Source organism: Bos indicus x Bos taurus, chromosome 18 (genome assembly GCF_003369695.1).
Source record: "Bos indicus x Bos taurus breed Angus x Brahman F1 hybrid chromosome 18, Bos_hybrid_MaternalHap_v2.0, whole genome shotgun sequence".
In the NCBI taxonomy this organism is placed as follows: domain Eukaryota; kingdom Metazoa; phylum Chordata; class Mammalia; order Artiodactyla; family Bovidae; genus Bos; species Bos indicus x Bos taurus.
In genome coordinates this window covers 19,861,885-19,885,571 of record NC_040093.1, presented here as the reverse complement: position 1 = coordinate 19,885,571, position 23,687 = coordinate 19,861,885, and the positions used below count along the sequence as shown (strand labels likewise).

At 53.5% G+C, this 23,687-nt stretch overlaps 1 protein-coding gene and 1 non-coding gene across 2 annotated transcripts; one reads left to right on the top strand and one right to left on the bottom strand.

Moving 5' to 3' along the window:
- The first annotated feature begins 1,669 nt into the window (after positions 1-1,669).
- MAG (myelin associated glycoprotein) lies at positions 1,670-18,308 on the top strand. The gene is given in 12 exon segments (XM_027514221.1): positions 1,670-1,979; positions 3,404-3,463; positions 4,076-4,143; positions 4,300-4,449; positions 4,452-4,667; positions 6,294-6,590; positions 6,724-6,981; positions 8,482-8,742; positions 15,241-15,528; positions 15,870-15,966; positions 16,719-16,818; positions 17,789-18,308. Coding segments are annotated over 10 exon segments (1,878 nt in total). The 5' UTR covers positions 1,670-1,979; positions 3,404-3,463; positions 4,076-4,097; the 3' UTR covers positions 17,954-18,308.
- TRNAV-CAC lies at positions 14,784-14,855 on the bottom strand. The gene has a single exon. It is a non-coding gene; the product is annotated as a tRNA-Val (tRNA).
- Positions 18,309-23,687: the final 5,379 nt, after the last annotated feature.

The window sequence follows — 23,687 nt, the reverse complement described above, 5'->3', positions numbered from 1 at the left end:
GCTGAGCAGCTCACGATCAAGCCACTACTACGAGGAGGCTGAGATGACAGAGGATGAGATGATTGGATGGCATCACAGACTCACTGGACATGAGTTTGGGTAAACTCCAGGAGTCGATGATGAACAGGGAGGACTGGCGTGCTGCAGTCCATGGGGTATCAAAGAGTCAGACATGACTGAGTAACTGAACTGAACTGAACACTTAGTCACACCACCACCAGGCAAAGGTTATGACTGGGCCTGGGGCAGCAGGAGGATCACCATAGAATCTGCACACAGAGGGTCCCCACCCAGCTCAGAGAGTCAGCACAGCCCGGGTTGGGCACCCTCGTGCACCAGGCACTGTGCTAGGGAACACGGGGGTGAACAAGACAGACAGACAGGCGGACAGACGGAAGCCTGAGCTCAGATACCAGTGGGGAAGCAGCTCACTGAGGGTGCAGGTGGGCAAATGAGGTGCTGAGGGCCATGGAAGGACCGGGCAGTATTTAAATATTTTATTTATGGTTGTGCTGGGTCTTCACTGCTGCTCGCGGGCTTTCTCTACTTGAGGTGAGTGGGGGCTACTCTTCATTGTGGAATGAGGGCTTCTCCTTGCCAGTGGCTTCTCTTATTGCAGAGCATGGGCTCTAGAACACAAGCTCAGTAGTTGTGGTACAAGGATGTGGGTGCTCCGTGACGTGTGGGATCTTCCTGGACCAGAGATCGAACCCATGTTTCCTGTGTTGGCAAGCAGATTCTTTTCCACTAAGTCATGAGGGAAGCCCCTGGGGCAGCTTTTAAACAGCGGGGCTCGGCTTGGCGGAGAGGGGCTGGTCAGCAGCAGATCAGGAAGTGGAATGGGGCAGGGGAGTTTCCAGGAGGAAGGAACAGTGCCAAGGCCTCCAGTGAGGGTATTTGAGGAACACACTCGTGCACCCACTCTGTGGTTAGGAAGTTTAACTCAGGAGTCCGTCTGCCTGCAGGGCAGATTGGGAGGAAGCAAAGCCCTGTCCTCCTGAAGGTCATGTTCTCACGGGAGGAAACAGTTAACACATAAAGTCATTTCCAATGGCAAGAAGAGCCTGGAAGAGAATAGACCAGGGTGTGGGCACCAAAGACGACACCCTCTAGGGAGGATGGAGGGGACTAAAGCCGAGAGTGAGCTCTAGAGCCTGCCTCCTTCTGGTCACACTGGCCTCTGTGGCCTCCCGGGCCTAAGGTTATTACTAGCATTGCCACCAAGATTCCCCAGAAGCTGAGGACAACACGTTCTGCCTCTCAGCCTGAGACTTCCAGATATGTTAGAGACGCACCCCCGCCCTCCTCCCAGGGACCCAGAACTAGGGTGCGCAGGGATGGAGCGGGGAACGAGTGAGGCAGCCACCCCCAGCCCCTCCAGGAAGGAGCTCGTGGAACCCAGGCGTCAGGCTGCCCAGTTCGCTCTGTGGTGACAAGGGCCCTTTGTGCCCCCCTCCCCCGGGGGCAGGGAGGAGCTGGGCCCTGGAGGCAGGCGGCCCCTGGCACCCGGGGGGAGGGGAGGGGCTGGCGAGTGGGGGCCTAGACCCTGGGAGGCCAGGGGACGGCGAGCAGGGCCGGTGGAGCAGAGGGTGCAGAAGCAAGGGCATCAAGTGAGTACTGCAGCTGAGAGGGCTGGGGACGGGGAGGAGAGCAGAGGACCTGGGTTGAGAGCACAGGGCAGGGTCACCCAGGGCGCGTGCAACGCAGGGCGTTCTGGGCCGTGGATGGTGGCTGTGAGCTGCCACTAATTTAGGATGGGGGAGGGTGCTGCTCAGGACCGCGCTGGGCGTGGGCTGGGATCATGGCACGGACACTGACTGAGCTTTGGGAGCAAACCACAGAGAGAGAGACAGAATGAGGCACCCTCCTTGGGACCCCTCCGGTGGAGATTCTGCCCTGGGGCTCCTAGGTTTGTGGCAGTTGGGGTGGAAGTGGTCCAGGGCCAGGAGAAGACCGAAAGGATGCCCAGGTAATCAGAGGTCTGTATCCTGCCATCTGGGAGGGGATGGGGGTGGGGGGGTTGAGTGGGCAAGTTCCAGCACTGAGCACACGACAGGGGTGTGTGTGCACAGGCGCGTGCACCTCTCTGAGTGAGCCTTAATCCACGTCAGTGTTTCTCCATCTTTTTTTTAACATCTCACTAAGGAAACCTTTCAGACTTGCTTTTCCTAAACCCACTTCCTCCATGAAATCTTAAGATAATAGATGGACTGTGTTTATGTACCACACAGCCCTTTAGAGAGCCACAAACCATCATAATAACTCAGGCTTTTCTGGACCCCATCCCCAAGAACCAGTTTTCATCCTTATTCAGAATGCATGATCTACACGCTTGGTTCATGAGTCTGGGCCCGTGGCCCTCACCTGTGTCTACCCGCCGTACCTCCCCGCGGCAGGCACAAAGACGGCATCTGCCGTGTGTTCTTCGGCATGGGTCTGGGTGGGTCTGGCCACAGCCACACCTCCATGTGTGTGCTGGTCCGAGTGCCTTTGGGAGTGTGCAGTGTGCAGTGTGTGTGCCTGATGGCCATGCCTGTAGCTGTGCAGGGGTGTGGTGGGCAGGAGGGTGAGGTGTGTGTGGGTATCTGCTGCACGTGGGTCCCGGTGCCTGTTGGTGTGTGCAGGGTCCTGAGCAGTGCTGTTGGGGTGAGCCGCCTCCTTCTGGTTTTGTCCAGATCTGTAACATTTCATGCCAGCATTTGCATGTGTCTGACTACATGCATCTGTCCGTGGGAAGACAGTGTCAGAGGCCAAAAAAGCAGCCACTTGGAAACTCTGGCTCCAACCCGAGGCGACCCACGGAGCAGCCGGGTGCCAGGGACTCACTAACCCCAGTCCCTGGTCCTTCCTGGCTCCACTCAGAGCCCGGCCAGGCGTTCCCAGCTCTTCTCTCGACCCCACCTACCTCAGAAGCCCCCCAGGACGAGGCGCCCTCACCCTGAGGGAACAGGCCTCTTTTGTAACCGGGCTCTGGCCTCTGGAGGGTGAGGACACCAGGGGCCATCTGTGGGCGGGAGAGGGCGGCAGGAATTCCCGCGGCATGTTGGGAATGCTGATGCTGTGAAACCCAGTCATTGATGGGGCTGGGTCCCTGCCTGCCACCCCCAGGTCTCAGCCATGGGACAAGTGCTCCCTTGCCCCATTCACACCCCTCGCCTCCCCCTACCCCAAGGCACTGCTGCTCCCCTTTGCTTCCCTGGAGTTCTCCATCATGGCTTGCCACGGGAGGTGACCACAGAGTAGCTTTGAGGCTGTGTGGGAGGGTCTCAAACATCCAGAGGCCATGGGCAACAGAGGCTGTGTGGGCAGCCTGGCAACGGCCACGACTCGTGCTGGATCCTGTGAACGGGGGTGGGGATGTTCGGGCCCCCACTTCCTTGCACCTGTTTGATTCTTGCTCCAGGTTGGCCGGCTGACAGCTGCAAGCGGGACCAGAAGGCATTCCCAACTCAGGGAGACGGAGGTGAGCGGGGAGGGTTCCAACTTCCCTTCCTCCTGGCTTTTCCTGCTTCCTCTTGTTCATCCAAACTTGGCTCTATCCTTACTTTCTGGAGATCCCCAAGGGCATAATGGTGATAAAGATAATTATTAGCACGTCACTAACCATGTAGATATCTTCACCGGCTCAATGGACGTGAATCTGAATAGTGAAGGACAGGGAAGCCCAGCGTGCTGCAGTCCATTGGGTTGCAAAGAGTTGGACGTGACTGAGCAACTGAATAACAACAAACCCACGGAGAGTCAGGACAGTTTGGTGGTGAAGTCTACAACCCTGGACAGGCAGACAGGGCTTGAATCCTAGCTCTGTTGCTTGCTGGCTGTGTGACCTTGGGCAAGTTACTCAATCTTGCTGGAGCTCAGCTACAAAAACAGGATAATAATTGCACCTACCTCAAATGAATTTGTATAGTAGAGTACCTCGGGTGGTACATGGTTGATGCCATAGATGTGTCTGTGATCATAAATACTAACAGCAGCAGCAGCTATCATCTGAACGGGCTGCTTCCCAAAATCTTACCAGAAGTCTTACTTTTCACTTCTCTGGGCCTTCAACACTCTCCTCTCCCCTCTCCAGCTCTGCTCACTTGCTGTACAAAATGATATTCCTCACGGCACTGTCTCTATTTTGGATTATGATTTCAGGTAATAATGCATGGGGATCTGGAGGTTTGTGGGTCCTGGCCCCTGAGCAGGCTGGGGTCCCTGGACCCCTCAGGTGGTGGGAGGTGATGAGAGTGGGGGTTGGGGGCACCCGGGCAGAATGTGTCTCTCAGCCTCGGCGGTCCTGCTCACCCACAGCCTCTCGTGGGGGTCAGTGGGGCGCCTGGATGCCATCGTCCATCTCGGCCTTTGAGGGCACGTGCGTCTCCATCCCCTGCCGCTTCAGCTTCCCTGATGAGCTGCGGCCGGCCGTCGTGCATGGCGTTTGGTACTTCAATAGCCCCTATCCGAAAACTACCCTCCGGTGGTCTTCAAGTCACGCACGCAGGTGGTGCACGAGAGCTTCCAGGGACGCAGCCGCCTCCTGGGGGACCTGGGCCTGCGCAACTGCACCCTCCTGCTCAGCAACCTAAGCCCCGAGCTGGGCGGCAAATACTACTTTCGAGGGGACCTGGGGGGCTACAACCAGTACACCTTCTCCGAGCACAGCGTCCTGGACATCATCAGTGAGTCTTGGGGGGCTGTGCCGGGGGCGGGGACCATGGGAAACAGGAAGCCCTCCCAGTGCCCTTCTGGGAAGGTCTGGTCGGCAGAACCAAGGACTTGCTGGTTTGGCTGGAGGGAGGGGTGCCAAGCCTCTGGCCCACATGACCAGGCAGATGACAGAAAGGGGCAAAGCAGGGCCCCAAGTTGTATTGTCCTCCCCAGAGGAAAGCAGTGGCTCTTACTCTTCAGAGACACCCGGGAGAAAGACAGTGGGGCTCGGGGATTGCGGTAAGGTCTCTGCATCCCTGTATTAGCTGGGCTACTGTAGGCAGTTTGCTGAAATTCTCTGGGCCTTGTTATCCTCTTCTGTAAAATGGGGATAAGAACAGCATTTAAAGTTCAATAAGGGAATAGTTGTCAAGTGCTAAAAACAGTGCCTGGCACATGGAGCCTGGCTCGAGCTAAATGGGGTAGCATGAGAATGCAGGGCCATAGATCTCAGGCAGTCTGAGTTTTTGTTGTTTTGTTTTGTTTTGAGCCATGCCAAGTGGCATGGGGGATCCTAGTTCCCTGACTAGGGATAGAACCCGTATCCCCTGCAGTGGAAGCTTGGAGTCCTAACCACTGAATGGCCAGGAAATTCTCTGAATTTTCAAGGGAAACCAGAACTGTGTGTTTTCAGCATAGGCTGCTACTTCAGATTTTTTTTTTAATGTCTTAAGTTTATGCCAAATAAAATGCAGCTCTGGGCCAGTTTGGGCAGAGTAGGGTCCACTGCCTCATTTCTGAGAGGCCCTGAGAGGCATGGAATCCTTAGATTCAGGTTCCCCATCAGCTCTGAGACCATATGAGGAGCCAGATTATAGCCCTGATGCAGAAAGAGACCCCGCCCCCAACTCCAAACTGCCACAGACAGACAGACACAGCTCCAGGACACACCACACACACGCGCGCGCACACATGTGGAAGGTAAAGCAAAGCAAACATGAGAAGGAGAAAAGTTTCTTGAGGAATATAATATATTGTCTGGGGCACAGAGCTTCCCAGGTTGCAAAGTTGGTAAAGAATCTGCTTGTCAATGAAGGAAGATGCAAGAGATTCAGGTTCCATCCCTGGGTTGGGAAGATCTCCTGGGGGAGGAGATGGCAACCCACTCCTGTATTGTTGCCTGGAAAATTCCATGGACAGAGGAGCCTAGTCGGCTACATAGTCCATGGACTTGCAAAGAGTTGAAAGTGACTGAGCATGCACACATAGGGCACAGATGATGAAGCAAGAGCAACAGGGTTTGAAGCTCAGTTTTATCTGGTACCAGCTGTGGCCTCAGCTTCCTCATCCGTAAAATGAGCAAAATAACATTACTCACCCTCTAGTTTCAGCATGGCTGGAAGGACTGGCAAGTCAAACACCAGTGAAGTACTCAGAACACAATATTGTTGTTTCCATTATTATTACATCCCTCGTTGGATCTGCGGAGGGCTTCTGGGTGAACCGTACCCAGGAGAAGAGCCGGTTGTGGGGAACTCTGCATCCAAGGGCGGGGAGGGAACCAGGCGCCAGGAATGGAGTCCGACAGCGGCCTGCGGGTGAGGGATGGCTGGTGGGCGACGCTGCTTCCTCACCCTCCATCTCCCGGGCTCATGTAGACACCCCCAACATCGTGGTCCCCCCGGAAGTGATGGCTGGCACAGAAGTGGAGGTCAGCTGCATGGTGCCTGACAACTGCCCGGAGCTGCACCCAGAGCTGAGCTGGCTGGGCCACGAGGGGCTCGGTGAGCCGACTGTGCTGGGGCGGCTGCGCGAGGAGGAGGGTACCTGGGTGCAGGTGTCGCTGCTGCACTTTGTGCCCACCAGGGAGACCAACGGCCACCGGCTGGGCTGCCAGGCCTCGTTCCCCAACACTACCCTGCAGTTCGAGGGCTACGCCAGCCTGGACATCAAGTGTGAGCCTGGGTGCGGGCCAGGGGCGGGGCGGAGCGGGGCAGGGTCAGGGTCAGGGAGGGGGCGGGGTCAGGGCCGGGGGCGGGAAATGCGCGAGCGCCCCCTGAAGTCCTGTGTCCTCCCACCGCACCGCAGACCCCCCGGTGATCGTGGAGATAAACTCCACAGTGGAGGCCATCGAGGGCTCCCACGTCAGCCTGTTCTGCGGGGCCGACAGCAACCCGCCGCCGTTGCTGACCTGGATGCGGGATGGCACGGTGCTCCGCGAGGCCGTGGCCGAGAGCCTGTCCCTGGAGGTGGACGAAGTGACCCCTGCCGAAGACGGCGTCTACCTCTGCCTGGCTGAGAACACCTACGGCCAGGACAACCGCACCGTAGAGCTCAGCGTCATGTGTGAGTCGCCGCCCTGTGCGCCTCACACACCGGGCACTGGGGAACCAACCTCGCCCAGGGCAGAGCTGGGGGGCGGGGGCTGAGGGTAGCGATGGCGGTCAGGTCCATGCCTGCAGTTGAGATGAAGATGGAGAGGAAGTTCCAGGTTAAAGAGTTCTTTCATTCTTGAACACCTACTGGGCATCTATCTCCTGGCTAGGAGGACATGGAGATAGGAAGAGAGAATCAGAGTTGGTCTCTGCGCACCCAGGAAAGCCTGTTAAATTCAGTTTCCTGGGGGGTAGAGCTGGGCTTGGCCCCAGGAATGTGCATTTTATTATTATTATTTTTTAAAATATCTGTTTATTTGGCTGTATCATGCGGGCCTAAAATCTCAGGGGCTTCCCAGACGGCTCAATCATAAGAAATCTGCCCACCAATGCAGGAGACATAGGTTTGATCCCTAAGTTGGGAAGATTCCCTGAAGAAGGAAATGGCAACCCACTCCAGTTCCTTCTGGGAGAATCCCACAGACAGAGGAGCCTGGTAGGCTACAGTCCATGGGGTCACAAAGAGTCGGACAAGACTGAACAAACACAGGTGGGATCTTAGTTCCACAACCAGGGGTCAAACCCATGTCCTTTGCATTGCAAGGTGGATTCTTAACCAGCAGGGAAGCCCTGAAATCTGCATTTTAAAATGAGCCCTATTACAGTTCCAATGGGAGGGCTGAGGGGAACCCAAGCCTGATCCAGCCCCTGTGGGCACCCTGGAACATTATGGGGCTTCAGGAGGAGGGGACGGGTCAAACAGGATTCTTGGCTGGGAGCCAAGGAGAGGTCATTCATTCATTCATTCGCTCACAAATATTTATTGAGGCAAAGTGCCCAGGACTGGGGATAATAAAAATGGCAGCGCCAGGCAGCTTTTGATTTCCTCAGCAGTTTCTGAGTGCCCTATGCAAATGGTCCTTCCCTAGACATCCCCACAGCTGGCTGCCTCCTCCCGGCCGCTTCTAGTCTGGAGGGAGCCTTCCCTCCGCATCCTAGTTAAAGCCATAACTACCCTGACTTCCCATCCCACTTTTATTTTTCTCCAAAGAGCTCCTCCCCATCTTGCCAACTATACACTTGATTTCCTTATACAGCACCTGTCCACATGGACAGAGATCTTCATCTGCCTTGTTCAGGCTAAAGCAGCGCATGTCATAGTCTATTCTCAGTGACCCCCTATGAAATTGGGAATATTTTTAAGTCTAGTTTCCAGATTTAAAAAATGGGGCCCCGAAGGGTTAAGACATGGGTCCACACACAGCTGGGAAGGAGTACAGCCGGGACTCAGACACAAGCACCGTGTCTGCAGAATCTCTGTAAACGAGACAGCCAGGCCTGAGGTTACCCGGGCTGTCCTGAGGCGGTGTGTTCCAGTTGGGGTGTTGAGGGTCACATTTAGGGGTGAGAGCTGGCTGGCAGAAGAGGCCCCCCTGGCTTCTGACCACTGGCCCCCTGTCCTGCCCCCTAGATGCACCCTGGAAGCCGATGGTGAACGGGACAGTGGTGGCCGTGGAGGGCGAGACAGTCTCCATCTTGTGCTCCACACAGAGCAACCCGGATCCTATTCTCACCATCTTCAAGGAGAAGCAGATTCTGGCCACGGTTATCTATGAGAGTGAGCTGCAGCTGGAGCTGCCGGCCGTCACCCCTGAGGACGACGGAGAGTACTGGTGTGTGGCCGAGAACCAGTATGGCCAGAGGGCCACCGCCTTCAACCTGTCTGTGGAGTGTGAGTACCCCCCTCCTTGACCCTCTTCCCCTGATGAAAACAGGTGGGCTTGATTCCTGCCCACCCACCCCTGTGGTGGAGCTCAATGGGGGACACTCAGCATCCCAACCAAGGGTCAGCTTTGCTCCAGCAGATGGGGGTGGGGAAGCTAAATCCACAGCAAGAAAAGGCCCACCTAAGGGACTTTCCTGGCAATCCAGTGGTTAAGACTCCACACTTCCAATGCAGGGGCATGGGTTCAATCCCTGGTTGGGGAACTAAAATCTCACATGCCGTGCAGGTTGGCCAAAAAAAAAAAAAAGTCCCACCTGAGAATATAATATTCCCACACCCTGGGATGGGCTTTTGACCAAGGATATTTCTGAATCCTGTGGCCACTGCTTCTCTGAAGTGTAGAAGTGTTAGTCCCTCAGTCATGTCCAACTCTTTGCGACCCCATGGACTGTAGTCCACCAGGCTCCTCTGTCTGTGGGATTTCCCAGGCAAGAATACCAGAGTGGGTTTCCATTCCCTTCTCCAGGGGATTTTCCTGACTCAGTGATCAAACTCGGGTCTCCCACACTGCAGGCAGATTCTTTACAGTCTGAGCCACCAGGGAAGCACACATGCATTAACTAAAACAAAAACCGCAACCTCTAACCCTGTGGAGCATCGCTAGGAGTCAGGCACTGCTGGAAGCTCTTGACAGGAACCTACTCTTTCACCTCTTTGACATCCCAGTGAGGGAGATTCTCTTACTGTCCCCAGTTTCCAGAGAAGGAAACTGAGGCCCTTAGGGGTTATGTCACTCACCCCAGGTCACCCAGGCAGAACTGAGATTCAGATGCAGGAGTCTGGTTCCACTCTTCTGTAATGCCCAAAGCTGACCTCATCCTGTGTTATGACATCAGAATACATTGGTCAAGCCGTTGTTATGTGCACGAGCTGTGTGGCTCAGTGGGAGGTGGGGGATAGGACCGAGAGGACGCCAAGCATGTTAACAGATATAGCACAGCCAGAGAGATGAGACGGGTGCAGATAAAAAGCTAACTGTCTCGGGAATGGAGCTCATTGTTCCACTGCCAACCAGTCCCCTTCCTGACCTCCCTTCTCTGGACAGCACTGGCAACACCCCGCTCCCACCCCAGCCATCATTCAGGTCATAGCTCCGAAGTCATGGTTTCCACTTCCCCTCCTCCAGCACCTCCTTCTGGAATGTCGCCTCCATCTTTCCATTCTCTCTGCTTCCTCCCCAACCCCAGCTTGGCCTCTGGCACTTGTCTCCAAAGTCACCACTTCCAGACTTACTTATTCCACCTACTGTGGTCCCCACCACACAAGTCTGTTAGAAGGTGTTGAGCACAGTCCATACTCAACAGTCTGCAAGTGGCCACAGTCAGTTGTTGTTCAGTTGCTAAGTCGAGTCTGACCCTGCAACCCCATGGACGGCAGCACTTCAGGCTTCCCTGTCCTTCACTAACTCCTGGAGTTTGCTCAAGCTCAAGTCCATTCAGTCAAAGACGCCATCCAACCATCTCATCCTCTGTTGCCCCCTTCTTCTCCTGCCTTCCATCTTTCCCAGCATCAGGGTCTTTTCCAGTGAGTCAGCTCTTCACATCAGGTGGCCAAAGTATTGGAGCTTCAGCTTCAACATCAGTCCTTCCAGTGAATATTCAGGGTTGATTTCCTTTAGGATTGAATGATTTGATCTCCTTGCAGTCCAAGGGACTCTCAAGAGTCTTCTCCAGCACCACATTTCCAAAGCATCAGTTCTTTGGTGCTCAGCCTCCTTTATGGTCCAACTCTCACATCCATACATGACTACTGGATAAACCATTGCTTTGACTATGGCTTTGTCAGCAAAGTGGAGACAGATTATTCCACGGCAATGTGATGGCCATCACTGCTCTGCTGACCTTTCATCTTGGGGACATCTTTCCTCCCAGTTTGCTCCCTCCCAGCATCAATATGTGATATGTGTATGGGTTGTGTATACTCTGCCTTCTTCATACATGCCCCTCCTTCTTCCTCTTGGTCTTCCCCATTATATCTACTTCCTTAATCAGAGCTTCTTAGGTGTAAGAGCCAGAGAACCCCTTGAGAACCTGATGGAAGCCCCTGAATGTACATACAACTCCACTTCATGTACATTTTCAGTCACAGACCATCCTGTCCCATGGACTGTAGCCCATCAGGTTCATCTGTCCATGGAATTCTCCAGACAAGAATACTGGAGTGGGCTACCATTTCCTTCTCTAGGGGATCTTCCCAACAAGGTTTGAACCCTGGTCTCCTGCATTTCAGGCAGATTCTCTACCACCTGAGCCACCAGAGAAGCACAATAAGAGTGGCAGCAGCAAACAATGCTGAAGGGCCTACCCTGAGCCAGGACTGCATCCCCAGCACGTGTTATTGTGGTGGCCTCTTTCTTTTCTTTTAATGTTTTTTTTTTTATTGTTGTAAAAGTCACATAATATAAAACACACTATCTTAACCACATTTAACTGTACAGCTCAGTGGCACTAAGTACATCCATACTGTTGTGCAACTCTCACCATCACCCATCTCCCCAATTTTTCACCTTCCTAAACTGAAGCTCTGTCCCCATTAAACACTAAGTCCCCATCCCCCTCCCTGGTCACCTCTTGAAGCAGCTGCATATTGTCATCATCTCCCTTCACTGAGGAGAAACGGAAGGACAGAATTCCCCAAGGCCATGCAGTTGGGAGGCTGGCCAGTGTCAAGATTCTTCTGGACCCTGTCTGTCCAGTTCGTAAACCTCTGGCTGTTTCAGTTCCCCTGAAGTCCCTGGAACCCAAGGACTCAAGGCCTTCAATGTGCCAGAGGGGACAAGCAGCTGTGCCCCCAACCCCCACTCCTGCTGAGCCCGTCGCTGGGCTCCAAGGTCTGGGTCACAGTGCTTGCACTCTGGGAGTCCAGCCCCAGGTTGCTGGGCAGAGCTATCCCTCAGTCCCCTCTCTGTCCCCAAAGTCTGTGTCTCCTAGTACTGGGGCTTCCATGCTCGCTGACAACGGTGGGTGCTCCTGAGGAGGGGGTCTCAGCAGGGGACCTGCAGGGCACTCACCCTTACTGAGATCTTGTGACAAGCAGGTCCAAGCCCTTTGCACATATTGACCTGTTTCGTTCTCACAACAATGTGACTGGGGGTAGGGATCGCTTGTCACCCCAGTTTGATATGAAGAAGTGGAAGTGTTACTGGTGTCTAGCTCCTGACAGAGCTGAATGGACTTGGGTCTGAATCCAGGCTCTGTTTCCGTCTTGCTGTGTGATCCCAGACGAGTGACTTCACCTTTGCTGAGCTCTGATTCTCTTCTCTGAAAAATGGGTGTGACAGTATCTTACACTAAGGAGCCCACGTGCCCTGTAAGTCTTAGACACCCTCTTAATTTCCCACTCATCTCCCTGAACTCCTGGCTGGATGGATATCCGCTGCCTTTCTGCTGCCAAGGCATTGCTCACATGCGCCCTCTGCTGGAATAGTTCTATGTACATGCGTGCGTGTTCAGTCGCTTTGCTGCTGCTGCAAAGTCGCTTCAGTCGTGTCCGACTCTGTGCGACCCCATAGACGGCAGCCCACCAGGCTCCCCGGTCCCTGGGATTCTCCAGGCAAGAATACTGGAGTGAGTTGCCATTTCCTTCTCCAATGCATGAAAGTGAAAAGTGAAAGTGAAGTCGCTCAGTCGTGCCCGGCTCAGTCGCTTTATCTAATCCTAAATCCCTAGATGGGATGTTAAGCTTTCTTTTCAACACACTCGTACTCCCACTTCAGAGTGTATTCTCCGTAGCCCCTGGCAAGTCAAGCACCCATTACCCCTGTTTGCACAGAAGAGAAGTCCATCTTGTAGGTCCAGGAAGCTGAGTGGCCTGGTTCGGGCCACCAGCCAGTAGATGGCAGAGCTGGAATTCAAGCCAAAGCTGTCTCACGCCCCGAACCTCCCATCTTTTGTGGGACCTGGGGTTTGTCTAGTATCAGTCAGGGTTTCACAGGTCTCGGGGCTGCCGGCAACTCTGCAAAGATGCTGAGCACACTGCAGGGTGTCAGCATTCCCGCAGCCCCGTCACAGCTGTACTAGCGGTACAGTCTAGAATGAAAAGGTTTTTACTTTTTAAAATAATCACTGTCAGTTCAGGTTGGTCATTACTAATTTACTCTGTGGTGTGTTAATTCGTTAATACTATAGTAAGCATCGGGCTTCCCTGGTGGCTAAGTGGTAAAGAATCCCCCTGCTAATGCAGGAGACGTAGGTTCAGTCTCTGGGTTGGAAAGATCCCCTGGAGAAGGAAGTGGCAACCCACTACAATATTCTTGCCTTGGAAATCCCATGGAGGGAGGAGACAGGCAGGCAGGCTATAGTCCATGGGGTCCCAAAAGATTTGGACGTGACTTAATAACTAAACAACAACATAGCAAGCATATACATGTCTACCTAAGCAGAATTTGGACTATTTAACTTTTGATTTACTAGACTTAGAGATATGTACCCATTCCAAATGGAATGATCCCTATTGCAAATACCCAAGTCTCATGGCTCCCTGCCCCATCACTGTTACCTGCATATTCTTTTTGGATGGAAATTGAAGGTCAGACTAGAGTGAGCAGAGGTGAGTGCCAAACTCTCAGAAGGAAAGAGAACATAGATGAAAAAGCAACATTCAATGTTCTATTATAATTTCATATTGGGAAATGAAAGGGGAAAAACCATCCCGGTATCACTTCTTTTTTTCTTTTTTAATTTAAATTTATCCAGTATCACTTTTGTAATTCAAATGGCAGCAAAGGTCAACAAAATTATCTTGAGTGGAGGGTGGTGTCTGGTGTGTCCTATGAGGGAGGGAGGGTCAGGACGCAGGGTCTCTGGGGAGTGAGTGGGGGCATCTGCAGGATGGCCAGGAGGCGGAGCTGGCTGAACTCAGTCGCTCATCCCATGAGTCTTCCCAGAGCTCCTGCCAGGTGAAAGGGATGTTCTGGAAACCTTCCAGTGGTTAAGACTCTCAGCTTCCACTGCAAGGGGCATGGGTTTGATACCTGGTCAGGGGATTAAGATCCCGCATGCTTCTCAGTGTAGCAACAAGAGAAAAAAGAAAAGGATATTCTAACAGTGGGGACAGAGTGGAGACAGAGCAAGTACTTGTCTGGATGGAAATAAGAGAGCAGTCACATCGGTATGTAACCCCAGTAGACGTAAGTGCTGAGGAGCAAACCCGAGTGAATGGTTAGTGCAGCAAGGTGCCGCTTACATGGTGTGGTCAGAGAAAGAGCGTGGTCTGCACAGAAGCTGCCTGGAGTGAGGGTGTGAGCACTGCAGGTGTCAGGGAAGTGCTCAAGGCTGAGGGAGAAACGGAAGACTCTGGGTGTGGGAAAAAGTTCCACGAGTATGAGAAACAGCAAGGAGGCTGGTGTGGCCAGAAGAGAGTGAGCCAGAGTGAAAGCAGAAGATCTGAGTGTGGCCAAGTCCTGCAGGGCCTTGCAGACCAAGGCAAAGTATTGGGGTTTTATTCTAAGTGACACAGGAAGCAGTTGGAGGGGGTGAGTTTAAGCAGGGAGTGCCGTGATCTGATTTATTTATTTATATTATAATGATCACTTTTAAAGATTTTATTTCAGGTTTTTTTTTGTTTAAATTGTATTTATTTTTGGTTGTGCTGGGCTTCCGTTGCTGCATGGGCTTTTCTCTAGTTGCGGTGCCTGGGCTTCTCATGGAGGTGGCTTCTCCTGTTGCAGGACCACAGGCTCTAGGGCGCACAGGCTTCAGTAGCTACAGCATGTGAGCTTTGTAGTTGCAGGTCTGGGCTCTAGAGAACACAGTAGTTGTGGAGCACAGGCTTAGTTGCTCCGTGGCATGCGGGATCTTCCCGGGTGAGGGATCGAACCCGTGTTTCCTGCATTGGCAGGTGGATTCTTTACCACTGAGCCACCAGGGAAGCCCCTCATGTTTTTAAAATATATATTTATTTATTTGGCTGGGCCAGGTCTTAGTTACAACACTCGAGATCTTCACTGCAGCATGTGAGATGTTTTTGTTGCAGCACATGGGATCTAGCTCCCTAACCAGGGATTGAACCTGGCCCCCTGCATTGTGAGTGCAGGGTCTTAGCCACTGGACCACCAGGGAAGTCTCTATGATCTGATTTATATTTTACAAAGTGAGCAGCATTGGAGAGGGCATTAGAGAGAGTGTGGGGCGTCCCTGGTGGTTCAGTGGTAAAGAATCTACTGGCAATGCAGAAAATGCAGGAGACATAGGTTCAGTCCCTGGGTCGGGAAGATCCCCTGGAGGAGGGCATGGCTACCCACTCCAGGATTCTTGCCTGGAGAATCCCACGGACAGAGGAGCCTGGCGGGCTTCAGTCCACGGGGTCTCAAAGAGTCGGACGTGACTGAAATGGCTGAGTGAGCACACACAAGAGAGGGTGCAGGGGGCACAGCCAGCTCATCTCAGCCCAGAAGCCCCTAAGTCCCCATCTCCAGCCTACCAGGTCTTGGTCTTGCCCCCACAGTCGCTCCTGTGATCCTATTGGAGTCCCACTGTGCGGCAGCCCGTGACACAGTGCAGTGCCTCTGTGTGGTGAAAGCCAACCCAGAGCCCTCCGTGGCCTTCGAGCTGCCCTTGCGCAACGTGACGGTGAACGAGACAGAGCGCGAGTTCGTGTACTCAGAGCGCAGCGGCCTCCTGCTCACCAGCATCCTGACGCTGCGGGGGCAGGCCCAGGCCCCACCCCGGGTCATCTGCACCTCCCACAACCTCTACGGCACCAAGAGCTTGGAGCTGCCCTTCCAGGGAGCCCGTGAGTGATGTGGCCTGGGGCTGGGAGTCAGGGAACAGATGGGACCCCTGTTGGATCTAAGCTCCCCTCGCCCAGGCTGATTATCGGGCGCTGAGCAATGGTCCGGCTATGCCGTTGATCGAATGGTCAAGATGTGCTTTCCAGCCAGTTAGGAGAGGCTGCCCCAAGCCTGCTGACACTTCGCGGGCCCCTCCAACAGCTCAACTGATCAGTCAGTGCAAGGGTGTGCCTGCTGTGTAAACATGTTCACTCCCGCCCCTGCCCTAGCCCGTCTCCTAAGAACCCTGGTGTCCTCCTCCCACCAGCAGCCCTGAGGGCACCTGGGTCTTCTCTTTCCTCAGACCGCCTCATGTGGGCCAAGATCGGGCCTGTGGGAGCCGTGGTGGCCTTTGCCATCCTAATCGCCATCGTGTGCTACATCACCCAGACGCGCAGAAAGTGAGTGGGCTGAGCTGGAGTGTAGTGGGGTGGAAGGGCGGGGGGGTGGGTGCAGGAAGCCTCCAGGGGCAGGGCAGGGCAGACCAGTTGGAGGCTGGGCGTGGGTAACAGAGGGCGGGTTCCGCTGTGAGAATTCAGCTGGGTGGAGGACAGTGGACTCCGGCTAACAGGAGCCGCCGTGGTCAGGTCACAGGTGTCGGTGCCTGGATGGGACCCTTCCCACCAGTCATCACGGGTGCCCCACATTCTCTGCTGTCTCCTCCTGCCCCTCCCTTGTGATGTGGAGAGCCAGTACCCTGGCTTGCGGGCACAGCATCAGCCACAGTGGGTTCCAGAAACTCCAACAACTACACATAATCTGTGGTATCAGTAAACGCTCCCCAGTCCCAAGTCACACCCGCCTGCTGCTGTTTCTCTTCCTTGTGTCACACACCCATCAGCACTCCCGACAAGGAATTAATCTCCCCATTCCGCATCCTGGCAGCCAGGGGGTACAGATGGCCCCAGAGAACCGAGAGGAGCCAGGCAGGGGTCCTGAAGGTGGCAGAGACTGGGGCCCAGGGGTGGTTCGTCTTCAGCCATGAAGCAGGAGAGGGATGGGCTAGGATGGATGGGAAGAGGCTGCTCACCGAAGCGGCCGCCCACCCCATCTTAGAGACTGGGCCAAACTCCTAAGGTAGAGGGAACTGCAGACAGAGAGAGGAGTAGGGAACCCAAAAGTCGCACTGGGGCTGACATGTCCTGCCCTGCAGAAAGAACGTGACGGAAAGCCCCAGCTTCTCGGGGGGAGACAACCCCCCGGTCGTGTTCAGCAGCGACTTCCGCATCTCCGGGGCGCCGGAGAAATATGAGGTGAGGCCAGAGCCCCGTGGCGCCAAGCTGGCTGGAGATCCTGGGTGCCGGGGACACTGAGGGCCTGGGAGGGGCCTGGGAGGCCCTGGGTGGAGGGGGAGCTGGCCCCAAAGAAAGGGAGGAAAGGATCTGCTGAGCCTGGCTCGGCCCTGGGCTGGGACAGGGCGCTCAGGCTGAGGCTGCAAGCGGGGCTGTAGAGTTCGGGGCCCACGAGAAGCCCTGACCCTCCCTGCCTGGGTCTATGACTGCATTTCCTTCTCCAATAGTCCAGAGAGGTCTCTACCCTGGAATGAGCACCCCAGGAGGTAGGTTCCGGGGGCCTCAGTGTGCCCACCTCTGGGCCCGTGTTGGGCCTCGGGGTTGGCGGGCATGTGTGTGCGTCCCCGTCAGGCGTCCAGGTTGGTCCCCAGTTGAGTGTGGCCTTGCCCAGCAGCCCCTGGCCTTGTCTGTTCTGTCCCACTACTGCTCCCGTCTGTCTGTCTGTGGCCACTGTCCTGTGTGCGTGTGTGTCTGAAGGAGGGAGGTCAAGGATGGCAGGCATGATGGGGAAGCTGAAGTTGCACCTGGAGGATGTCCCAGATTGAGGAGGGACCACACCAGACCCGAACCTGCTGAGCCAGGCACTTACAACAACTGGGAAAAGTGGCTTCCCGACAGGTGGCTTCCATCTAGAAAGGTGTTATGGGTTGAATTGGGTGCCCCGCAAATTCCCAGGTTGATGAAGTTTTCTCGGAGACAATGAATTTGTGGGCAGCTTTCAGGCTTAGCAGCGAGGAGGTTGTTTTGTGTAGGGGGCACTGGTGCAGGCAGGGCTCCCAAGGGCAACCCAGGACCATGGGGTCGGCTGGGTGGGTGGTCCTTGAGGAAGGAGGCTCACACATGCTCTAGAGCCATGGGTGTGCCAGCAACCCAGCATCTGCAGCTGGGAAAGGTGGGACAGGACCGCCTAATGGGTTGGCTCCCTTCACAGAGTGAGAGGCGCCTGGGATCAGAGAGGAGGCTGCTGGGTCTTCGGGGAGAACCCCCGGAGCTGGACCTGAGCTATTCTCACTCAGACCTGGGAAAACGACCCACCAAGGACAGCTATACCCTGACGGAGGAGCTAGCCGAGTATGCTGAAATCCGCGTCAAGTGAGGGAGCTGGGGGCACCCTGTGCGGTCACCCACCCCCTCCAAGACCCTCACTGGCCCCCACTGGCTGTGGGCTCCCTTCCTCCCCAAAGTCGTGGGGGCTGGGGCAGGGAAGGGCTGGGGCAGGTGACGGAGAGCTCTGGGCCTGGCCTCCCTCTCCTTCCCAGCTGCCCCCCCCCCCCCGCCACCACCCCACCCCCACCTTGTGGCTTCCCTCTAACCTCCTTTAACCTCATCTGTCTGGAGGGGAGCTCTGTCTGTCCATGTTATTTATTGCTACCCCTTGCCTGGTCTCCTGCCCCCACACCTGGCCCCAGGACCTGTACGGAGGGATGTGAAATAAATGCCCTGAAACCAAATACCCTAGTTCCTGATGATTTCTGACCCATCCTTGGGAAGCCTGCCACTCACCTCCTTGCCCTCCCCCTGAGTCCTCTGGGATTCTAGCCTGGCACCCAGGCCAGCCATTCTTAAGTTGTTCCTGCTCTAATCTGGCAGCTGTGGGCTGGGTTTGGTCCACAGGAGGTCATGTTTGACTGCTGGGTGATTTCACCTAACAACCCTCATTCCTGCTTGTGCCACAGTCAGAGTAACCAATAGCCCAAGGCTCCCACTTCCGTACCACCGTGTCTCACTGACAGAGATGGCGGCTGCTTCTTCGGAAGGAGCCTGGCTCCCGATTTGCCACAGTGCCCACCATTCCCCGGTCCCCCACCCAGTTGGCTTCACTCACTGACTTTCCCCCCTGCCCCCTGTGGGTCCCAGGGGGACCCCGGGTCTCAGTGTTTCCTGAGCCTGTATCAGCTTGACTGCCATGCCTCACATTTATGCTGCATTCTGCAGCTTCAATCTTTCTTTTTAAGTGAAGTATTTATTTTGGTTGCTCCATGTCGCTTGTGAGATCTTAGTTTCCCCCACCAGGGATCAAATTCTAGTCCCAGAAGTGAAAGCCCTGCATCTTAACCACTGGATCACCAGGAAATTCTCAATCTTTCAAACCTCATTTGAATCAAGAAATATCCATCAGGCACCAGCTGTGTATTGAACCCCTTTAGGAAGCTCAGGCTATCCTGGGAAGGGAACCCCCACCTCTTGCAGGACAACCCTGTGAGAACTCTGGGGCTCCGAGAAGCCCTGTGATTTTTCCCAGGGTCCCAGAGCCAGGAAATGGTGTGGCCAGACCCTGGACTCAAGTCTTCTTGAAGTTAAAGAAGGCCAGACTCTCTAGCATGAATTGTTATCAACAACTAACATTTTTGCTGAGTGCTTACTATGTGCCCCATGATTCTACCTGGTTTACATGAATTAATCTCCATCCACCTTCCCTGACGACTCTGACAATTGTTCTCCAAGTGGGGTCTTGGCACTACCAGCATCAGCCTTACCTGGGCACCTGCCAAAAAGGCAGATTCTCAGGCCATACCCAAGCCTAGCAGTCTGTGTTTTCATGACTCTTCCTGGTGGAGAAGGGCATGGCAACCCATTCCAGTATTCCTGCCTGGAGAGTCCATGAACAGAGGCGCCTGGTGAGCTACAATGCACAGATCTGCAAAGAGTTCGACACGACTGAGTGACTCAGCATGCACGTACACATCTGGTGATTCTCGTGCACTGATGTGGAGAATCTGGAGGAGCCGAGGCAATGAGGTGACATGACTTCCCTGAGGGCCCCCAGCTGAGGACTGTGCAGCCCCGACTTGAGCACCCACCTGGGACCTGGCCCTAGAGTCCCACCCCCTCCCCTGCACTGACCATTGTACAGCACTGCCGTTTCAGTGAGAAGCAGCAGGAGCTTGTGAGTATGAAGGTGCCGAAGGGGCAGTAAGAATAGAGCTGCAGGGCTATGGGGGATTTGGGCGATTCCTAAGGAAGGTGGTTGTGCCCTGGTTTTTTTTTTTTTTTTTTTTTGGAGAAGGTGGGGGGTACATCAGAGACCAAAGTCAAGGTCTAGAGGCAGAAATAACTACACTGTTGAGTGGGAAGGGAACAAGGCTACTTTAGCTGGAATGGGTTGTCCCCATGCAGGAGAAAGGCAGACAGGCAGGTGGTAGCAGGGCGGGACCCCACCCTGAGGCCTGCCCCTTCCTCCCGGTGCTGGCAGTCACTCAGGGAGAAGGACATTAAATAAATGACATCAGACAGAACACCTGGCCACTACAGGCAACACCTGCTCCCAACAGGGAAGGCTAGTGGAGACTAGAACGAAAGCAGATTTAGGGTCTCGGGGTTGGGGAAGTGTCTGTATGGCAGGAATGTCACTCAGGGACACCCTGTGTGAAGTTCCCAAGTGACAACACGTTTGGCAAAGTTCCAGGAGCTGAACCAAAACTGGAGAGGGGGGCAGAGAACAGCAGGGACTTCAAGGCTGCCCCACTAGACATTTTGACCAGCTCTCCTGTGCATGTGTGGGAACCTGCCCTGACGCACCTGTCCCCTGACAACAACCCCTGGCTCCAGCAGGTCTGGCTGGGGAGGAATGCCCCTAAGGACTTCGCCCTGAGAGGCAGAGCAATGTCAATAATCGGAGCCATCAGAGTAACCCTGTGCTGCCTGAGGTGCAGCCAGAGTGCCACCCGGGTGAGCTGGGTGTCCCGGGGAGCGGTGTGGAGGGACTTTTAGGTGATAGTCATACTTCACTTAGTCTATGTCCAAGCAAAAGGAAACTAGGTTGCCAAATGTGATTGTTTTTAAATTTTTCAAAAACCTTTTTGCTTTATACCAGAGTAGAGCTGATTAACAATGTTATGATAGTTTCAGGTGAACAGGAAAGGGACTCAGTCATACATATACATGCATCCATTCTCCCCCAAACCCCCTTCCCATCCAGCTGCCACATAACATTGAGCAGAGTCCCACGTGCTATACAGTAGGTCCTCGTTGGTTATCCACTTTGAATACAGCAGTGTGTACATGCCCATCCCCAAAGGGATATTTAGAAATTTGATTTTTTTTTTTGCTAAAAGCTTAGGAAGAAGTAAGTTTAAAAACCAATCAAGTGAATTGATTTCAAGAAACGTACGAAATAACAATACTTCAGGTGGTTCACAGACAGAACAAAAATCCTAAAGGTCACAGGCAAACCATTAAAGTTTGGGTTACAGTGAGGTGATCTGACACAAAGACCATCTCTTAGGCTAACATTTAGTGATGACACTCAACTCAGCTATCACACTCTGCCCAGCGCCTGGACCCCCCAGAATTCGCCAGTTCCATCAACACGAGGTTACTGAGCACTTCCTTGTAGGGCTGCTGTACAGACCAAAAGACCCACACTCTGGCTGCTGGGACTGACATCAAATGGAAGAGATAGACAAAAACCAGATAAACGTGTGGTCAGATAGTGAGTGGGCTAAGAAGGAAGCTAAAAGAGATAGAAGGACAGCATGTGCCTGCAAGTTGGCTGATTTAGAGAGCAGTCAACTGAGTAGAGACCGGAAGGAAGAGAGGGAGGGAGGGAGCTCAGTCGATTTCTGGGAAATGAGGGTCCCGGGAAAGTCAAGATCAGGTGCAAATGTCCAGCACAGGAATGTACTTGCGGTGGTCATGGAACAAGAAGGAAACCAACCAGCATGCCTGGAGTGGTGTATAGGAGTCTGAGCAGTTGCCCAAGGGAGCTGGATCACAGCAGGGTTTTAGGCCACAGTCAGGACTCAGACTTTGAGTGAACTGGGGAGCTGCTGGAGACTTACACAAAGGCGGAGCATTAGGGAGGGTTTTGGTGACCCTGCTGGCACCTGTTTAGACAGTGAGCACAGGGGATCATCAGGCCAGGGGCTCCGGAGGCCATGACTCCTGTCCAAGAGACAGGGAAAGTGGGTGGTGAGAGGGAAGAGAGTCAGGACCTGTTCTGGAGGGGGCCCTGAGGAGACCGGCTGATATGGAGGGGAAGGAAGAGAGGATCCCAAGATGCTGACAGCTTCCTTAGGTGCTAGAGAGGCTGAGAGGCGCTAGCTTGGTGGAGAACACAGCACTCAGTATGTTCAAGGACAGGCAAGGCTGACAGGATTCTTCTCTCAGGACACATCAAGCTGAGGAAGAGTTAGCCCCCATGACACAATGACTCAGAGCCGGGGACACAAGCAGGAGAAGAGTTTTGGCCAGGCTGGGCTACTCTCACAGCTGCACCTGTCAGGAAGGAGGGGCCACTTGGTGAAGGAGGGGCCAGGCACCGGGGCATGTCAACAAGGACTGCTTTGTCCCTCCCCTCCCACCAAACTCCTTGGTCATTCCTGATTGAGAAAAGCCATCCCCGAACATCTCTCTTGGACAGGAGTCATGGCCTCCAGAGCCCCTGGCCTGATGATCCCCTGTGTTCACCGTCTACACAGCGGCCAGCAGGGTCTCCCAGCCTATCTTGAGAACTGGTGCCTGGTGCAGGCAGCTCCACATACCCAATGAAGAAAGGGCTCCAGGCTGTGTGCTGGCTACTCTCCTGGGGGTGGGAGAAGGAACCCCACAGCTCTGCCCGGGAGGAGCCACACCTCCTTCTTTCCCCACCTTCCTCACTCTGCAAAACATGACCCCTAATATAAATTGGACTTCAAAATCAATTTCTTTTTGCTCCGGGAAAGTTTTTTTAAGAGAATGAAAGGACAAACTATAGACTAGGAGAAAATAGCTCAAGTCACTTAACCTGACAAAGAACTCATGTCTAGAGTGAGTATATAAAGAACTCTCAACATTCAAAAACACCAAACATCAAACAACTAAAAGATGAGCGAAAAAAAAAGGGGGGGGGGTGCAAAAGGCAGGAAGAGACATTTCACAGAAGATGGTAGATGGTATTTGGATAGAAAATAATCATATAGAAAGATGTTCAACATCATTAACCTTTAGAGAAATTCAAGTTAAGATCACAATGAGCTATCATTCTCATACACCTATTAGACAGCTACCATACAAAACAGTGACAACAACTAATGCTAGAAAGGATGTGTAGTAATGAAAGCATTTATACATTGCTAGTGGGAATGTAAAATTGTCCAGCCACTTTGAAAAACAGTCTCAAGACAGTTTCTCAGAAGGTTAAACCTAGAGTTCCAATCTGCCTCTGAAATTCTATTCCTAGGGTATATACCCAAGAGAAATGAAAACATATCCACCCAAAAATTTGAACACAACTGTTGATAGCTCATTACTCATAAAAACCAAAACCTGAGAACAACCCAAATGTCTATTGAGTGATGAATGAATAAAGAAGATACGATTTATCCATACAATGAAATACCACTCCTTGACAATGAAAAGAAATGGAGTACTGTACAGATCCTGCAAAATGATGAACTTAAAAACATTAAGCGAAAGAAGTCAGTCACAAAAAGCTACATATTGTATGATTGCATTCCTGTGAAATGACCAGGAAAAGAAAATCTGTAGAGACAGAAAGTAGATTTCGTTGTTGCCTAGGGCTGGGGTGCAGGTGTCGAGAGGAAACAGGGGGTGACTGCTAATGGTGATGAGCATTTTGGGGTAATGAGATGATCTAAAATTGGCTGTGGTGATGGTTTGCACAATGCTGTGACTACACTTAAAACCATTGACAGGTATGCTTTAAGTAGGTGGATTGTACGGGCAATTAGAAAATGGGCAAAAGACCTAAAAAGATACTTTACCAAAGAGGATACACAAAAGGCACAGAAGCCCATGAACAGATGTTCAGCACCACTAGCCATTAGTGAAATGCAAATCAAGTCTGTGCAAATCACTGCATACCAATAAAACAACTAAAATTAAAAATA